The sequence below is a fragment of the Physeter macrocephalus genome, chromosome 5, assembly GCF_002837175.3.
Source record: "Physeter macrocephalus isolate SW-GA chromosome 5, ASM283717v5, whole genome shotgun sequence".
In the NCBI taxonomy this organism is placed as follows: Eukaryota; Metazoa; Chordata; class Mammalia; order Artiodactyla; family Physeteridae; genus Physeter; species Physeter macrocephalus.
This window is the reverse complement of record NC_041218.1, coordinates 7,360,176-7,366,256: the sequence shown is the minus strand read 5'-3', so window position 1 is coordinate 7,366,256 and position 6,081 is coordinate 7,360,176. Positions and strand designations below refer to the sequence as shown.

Genomic DNA, 6,081 nt, shown 5'->3' with positions numbered 1-6,081 from the left:
ATACAAAGTCAATTTCCACCGGTGCGGGGAGCGAGGGGAAGGGAGAAAAGCAAGTACTTAAACTTAGCTTGTGCCCAAATTTTCTCTGTTAACTGGGTATTTGAATACATTGTGTCAAGCTCTGTGCTTTTTTTCCCCCCCATTACAGATAAAGGAAAATCTAAAGCTGCCTGGACCTAAGGATGCTCTTGATCACATGGGATGTAGCCGTGGCTGCGTGTCAAGTGTTTCTGGTCAGAATCTCCGTGTCCATGAGGTCAGTGGGTAGGTTACTGGAGGTACATTGCCAATCAGGGTACAAAGCCTGCTGTGCACCAAGAATACACACCAGCTTGTGCTCACAAGGACTGCCGTCCATCAGTACAACTGCTGTCTTTCTGCTGCATTTGGGTTTCTGGTGTATTAAATGAGCAGAACCTCCCTGGACGCAAGGACCCACCTCCCGGTGTTGGGGTCTGGGGACAGGTTGGGAGCTACACACAGTGGAAGAGTTGTGGCTGGAATGAGCTCTGTCAGTAGCTGCTGTTGGGGGCAAGTCATCCGTGGGGCGTCCTGAACAGGCCCACGTGCAGCAGGGAACAGACGGGCTCCGCTGGGGCTGAGTGCCAAGGGCAGGATGCGGTGATCGGGCAAGCGCGCGGTGACCCTCCGTGAACAGGTCAGTGGCAGGCGGCCGAGTGCAGGTCCCGCTTCCTGGGTGGGGCGTGGGGACAGGACATCCCAGCAGGGTGGCAGAGATGACACGAGACTAGCCCCCAAGGCCGGGTCTCTTCGCTGCCAAAGCCAAGGGGCACATGAACTGTATGCCAGGACTCGGGTGGCTACGGCTTGTGCATGGATGCAGTGGAAACCAGTCTTGTCCGCATTTGTGTAACTGCAGAGGAAGGTGAGTTTGGACTCAACGTTATAAATCGATGAAAATTTACCAAACTCTAGAAGAGGCAGCTACACGCCCGGGCTGACGACAGCCGTCTGGGCTCTCCCACCACAACGGCGTCACTGTGCCACCGCCGCCTGGCCCGAGGAACGGCGCCCGCCTCCTTGGGACGTAAGAGGGTGTTCTTATTCCTTCTTCGAGGAGGTATGAACCTAGTCTGGCTATATCCCCGTCAGGTCTCTCTCTGAAGGGCTGTATCTAGACTCGTGGAATTTAGAGCTAGATCGGTTCTCAGAAGTCGCTTCGTCCGATCGTCTGTTGTTTCACGTGGAGAACGAGGCTTAGAGGGTACGTAGCTGCAGGCCTCTCAGCAGCCGGGGACGCGCCCCACCCTGGTCTCTCAGATGCCAGCAGAGTCACTTTTATTAAATTGTAACGTGTATTATTGGTAGTATGTTTATATGTAGGCATATATTTGTTATTATGTTTAGTATTAACTTGCCTAATAGGCAGTATTTATTAGTGAAACCAAGGTTTCAGTAGGTTTCAGTAGGATGGCTACTGGAAAACCAAAGGAGTTAAATGTTTTTCCCGTTAGACTCAGTCTTTTTCTAAAATCAGCTGGGGAAGCGGTGTGACTGACAGATGACAACGACCAGCAGAAGTTCAAGTATTCTTTATTCAAAGTTGAAAAATGTACCACACTGCATTATTGCAAAAATTCACTGGTACAAAACACTTTGCAGCTGGTGAGAAGGCAATAAAAAGTTGATTTTTTAAACTCATTACTATAAATTATTCTTACAGTACTTAGCAAATTCAGAATTTCAAACTGCATTTTCTTTTTCTAAATCGCCCACAGTACTCGAGGTTCCTGAAGCTAAGGCAGCTGTTCCAAGAGGAGGAGGGGGGAGGTAGCAGACGTCAAGGGATTTCCATTTCTCTTTCGATGCCCACGTACTTGAGGGCGTCAGCCTGGCTGTATCTGAAACAAGCAGGAAAAAGGGGTGAGTGCCCGGGGTGAGATCCAACACAACCAAGTCTGCTTGGTTGAGTGTGTTGCACTCACACGTCCACGAGGAAAAGCACACACGCATCCCGTTACACAGCTGCATCACTGGGCCTGTTCCAGTTGCAAAGTGGACGGAACTGGTAGTACAACGCTTCCCCAGTTCTCTCCCCAGCCAGCCCTGTGCCCCTGAAACCAGCCGCCGGCGGAGGCAGGCCCGCAGCACGGGGAAGGCAAAGTACCTGCGACGCAGCAGAGCCCTGACTTGGGCCCTTAGTCAACAGGGCCCAAGAGCAGCCAGAGCTGGTCGCCCCCGCCCCCCGCCCCCCCTTGAAGAAAGAACAGGACAGAGGCCAGAAGAGGCACCTGCGACTCCACCACCGGCTGGACCTCACAGCTCACCCAAAGGAAGGTCGACCAGCTGCTCCTTGCTCAGAGCTAGGGGGCTACGGCTTCGTAACCTCCCACTAAAGATCTGGGTGGATCTCGCCCTTCAGCTGTGCCGCTGTTTGCCGTTGAAAGGGGCTACATACGGGCCCTAGTTTTACAACAACTCAGCACTCAAACAGCTTCTGGATGGGATGTACATTCAGCCACAGGATTCGTTCATAACTAAACAGTCATCTGAGTGCATTTAAATAAAAATGATATAGAACTTGTCAGTTTATCCCCCCGAGCCTGACAGTATAAACTGCCAGCCGAGTGCCTCGGCTCAGCACCCTGACGGCTGGCATGCCTTTTCCCGCAGAAAGGACCCCAAAGGTAAAAATGGAGCTTTCTACGTTTTTTTGACTTATATTAAAGCATTCCTTGTCTCATGGAAACTACGTTACCAAACTCCCACCACTGCCCACGACAAATAACGACCAGAACTCTGTCCCTCCAACGACAGAAGCCCCAGCCCGGAGCTGGACCAGGGAGAAGAAGCCCTTGATGACTCCAGAAATGTACCGCTACCAACCTGTAATCAAAAAACAGCTCTTCACCCGTCTGGATGGCTCTCTTAGCAAAAATCCCTATCCTGTGATCGCCGTTAACCATCATCACTGCAGAGAGAGACGCCGGGGTCAGTGAAGTCGGCCCAGGAGGGTTGCTGACCGTTCCCATAGCAACCCGGAACCGCTCAGTCAACCCGCCGCAGCTCCACCTCCGGGGACACCTACCTTTCGCATAGCAGTTTGGATTTACTGAGTGATTTGCAAAACGAATTTTGTTACCCTTGCGGGTTGCATCCACCACAAAATCTAAAGAGAAAAAATAAGCACCATCCAGTAAACAATTTCAGCTGTAGATGGATAAACACAAAGTTATTGTGATTCTGGAAATACAACTGGTTATACTTCTTCAGGGTTTGCCTTCAAAAGCAAATCATTCAATCAACTTTACCTAGTATGAAATGACATTTGGAAGAAAATGTTCTCTAGGTGAAAATCATCAGTGATTCAAGACAGTTATATCAGCTATAAATACGTATTACTGACCAAAGCATGGCAAAAAATAAAATCTGATTAAATTCTTCCCTTCACATTTTAAATTATATTAGTTTTTTTCATTATTACCATTTGTGGAGCACATTCATGAAAGCACCCACTCTACTTGCTTCAGCTGAGAGGCCCCCTGAACAGCTTGGGTGTGAAGTGCACACTCCCAGCAGTGACCCGACTACACCGGAAGTTTCCCACCCAGGATCAGCATCTGCACACGCAGCACCCTTTACCCTCACGGTCCTCTGAGGACCCCCAGGGACGCTGTGGAGATGCCTCGCAAGGCCGTGCTCCACACCCTTCCCAGGTCAGAGGCACTAACTGGAGGAGGTGGGCCCAGCCGACTGGTACCTGTGGCAAGAGGGGCACGAGAGGAGAGCCAGGCAGTGAAGCCAAGGAAGGGCCCGGGGCCGGGGCGGCGATCACTCCCTGCACACAGAACCCCCTACGGCTGAGGGAGCCTCCACCTCCACCCCCAAGTTACACTCATCCAACCTGGCTGGCTTCCCAGCAAACAGCCCATTCCTCAGCCCAGGCCGGGGCTCCTTCCAGCACTGCAGACACCGGGGGCCCCTAACGTCGTTTCTGACACTCCAGCCACCAGCAGGGCCCGTGCAACCCGGGGACCAAAAGCACGCTACTTCATCAACAGACCATTGTTCAAGTTGAAGAGAAAGCTGCACATGTATTTATCGTATACTTTCCCTCTTCTGTCTGCTTCATCTTGAGAAATAATCTAAAAGGAAGAACATGGGGGAGGTTGTTTTGCATCAGGTGAGCCTGGCAGGAGAACGCACACCAGCTCATCAGGAATGGGTGGGACCGCGAGGCTGCTCAGCGGAGGGTCACTGGGGCCAGTTTCTCTCTTTGTCAGGAGCAGTGATACTTTAAGGACTAACTTAGAAATACTGAATACTTCCACATCTAAAGTAACTGTACAAAATACAAACCGGGTGGCTTCACCGCACAATGAAGCCCGCCCCAGGGTTCTTCCTAACTTAGGTCCTTATCAACTAGGCTGGCAATAACGTCTGGGTGATTTGATTTTATATACACGAATTTCACCTCCAGTGGCAGCACAGTGACTTGGTCATAATAGGTGAGTGTGGATGGTTTTTTAAAACCTCTTTATGGAGGTGCGGTTCACATACAAAAAGCTGTGCGGATTTGATGTATTGGACCATTTCTAATACCAGGTGCTACATACACCCGTCACTGGAAGTGTTTGTAACGGGTTGGAGGAACCAGCAAGCATTTATTTGAGCTTATTCCAATAAGAGCCCAAAGCTCATACAACTTCCCGCAGAATACTTACGTTCTTCAAAACGTCCACGTGTGAAATCCCTCTTGACGACCCATCTACAAATCGAAATTACACGATGTTAGTTGACTTTTGGTGGGTGCGGGGGCAGAGGTGGAAATCGGGACTTTTGAGTCACTGACTGGATTCAGTGAAGGCTGGAGGGCGAATGATTCAGACAGTATCAAAAAGTAATTAGCGGGACTTCCCCGGCGGTCCAGGGGTTAGGGCTCCACGCAGGGGCACGGGTTCGATCCCTGGCCGGGGGAACTAAGATCCCGTATGTCACCCAGCACGGCCCAAAAAAAAAAAAAAAAAAAGCAGTTTCCAGGTAGATAATTATAATTTTTTTTATAAATCACAAAATCTTGATTGAAGAGAATTTTGACACGCGGAACGGTGTTGTCATGGCGCCTTCAAATTTGCCTAAGGCAGTTTACTCTGAGGCTGAGGTGCTGCCTGTGTTTGGACATCAGGACTGCGGTCAGACATGTGGGTCCTCACGACCATCAGGGGAAAAGCTTCGGGACCACAGACACCAACCAGCCCGGCCGCCTGTCGTCGGGCTCTTTATCCTCAGTGAACAACGTGTGGTATTCCTAAACCATGGAAACTATTTGAAACGTATCCGTATCTTGTGATAACTCGTTTCACTCATCTCATCCTACTTAGGCTCTGTTTTCCCTCGTAGGGAACTAACCACCAGGCTTACCCACATACAAAGTCAATTTCCACCGGTGCGGGGAGCGAGGGGAAGGGAGAAAAGCAAGTACTTAAACTTAGCTTGTGCCCAAATTTTCTCTGTTAACTGGGTATTTGAATACATTGTGTCAAGCTCTGTGCTTTTTTTCCCCCCCATTACAGATAAAGGAAAATCTAAAGCTGCCTGGACCTAAGGATGCTCTTGATCACATGGGATGTAGCCGTGGCTGCGTGTCAAGTGTTTCTGGTCAGAATCTCCGTGTCCATGAGGTCAGTGGGTAGGTTACTGGAGGTACATTGCCAATCAGGGTACAAAGCCTGCTGTGCACCAAGAATACACACCAGCTTGTGCTCACAAGGACTGCCGTCCATCAGTACAACTGCTGTCTTTCTGCTGCATTTGGGTTTCTGGTGTATTAAATGAGCAGAACCTCCCTGGACGCAAGGACCCACCTCCCGGTGTTGGGGTCTGGGGACAGGTTGGGAGCTACACACAGTGGAAGAGTTGTGGCTGGAATGAGCTCTGTCAGTAGCTGCTGTTGGGGGCAAGTCATCCGTGGGGCGTCCTGAACAGGCCCACGTGCAGCAGGGAACAGACGGGCTCCGCTGGGGCTGAGTGCCAAGGGCAGGATGCGGTGATCGGGCAAGCGCGCGGTGACCCTCCGTGAACAGGTCAGTGGCAGGCGGCCGAGTGCAGGTCCCGCTTCCT

General features: G+C 50.8%; 1 protein-coding gene across 2 annotated transcripts; it reads right to left on the bottom strand.

Moving 5' to 3' along the window:
- Positions 1 to 1,436: 1,436 nt before the first annotated feature.
- Positions 1,437 to 4,337, bottom strand: LOC112061879 (histone-lysine N-methyltransferase EZH2-like). 2 transcript variants are annotated; one of them, XM_055084678.1, is made up of 4 exons: positions 4,025 to 4,328; positions 3,050 to 3,130; positions 2,848 to 2,932; positions 1,437 to 1,862 (listed from the first exon to the last, which is right to left on the bottom strand). In XM_055084678.1, the coding sequence occupies exons 1-4, from the start codon at positions 4,053 to 4,055 to the stop codon at positions 1,802 to 1,804; spliced, it is 258 nt and encodes an 85-aa protein (XP_054940653.1). In that variant the 5' UTR covers positions 4,056 to 4,328; the 3' UTR covers positions 1,437 to 1,801. The 2 variants fall into 2 exon arrangements, with proteins under 2 accessions (XP_054940653.1, XP_028345437.1); XM_028489636.2 differs by having other exon boundaries at positions 2,848 to 3,130; positions 4,025 to 4,337.
- Positions 4,338 to 6,081: the final 1,744 nt, after the last annotated feature.

Coding starts and splice junctions, on each gene's coding strand:
- LOC112061879 (XM_028489636.2), bottom strand. CDS start 4,055: ATGTGCAGCTTTCTCTTCAACTTGAACAATG. Junction 3,131..4,024: donor TCTCTTCAACTTGAACAATG/GTCTGTTGATGA, acceptor TTTTCTCTTTAG/ATTTTGTGGTGGATGCAACC. Junction 1,863..2,847: donor GAGCTGTTTTTTGATTACAG/GTTGGTAGCGGT, acceptor TGCTTGTTTCAG/ATACAGCCAGGCTGACGCCC.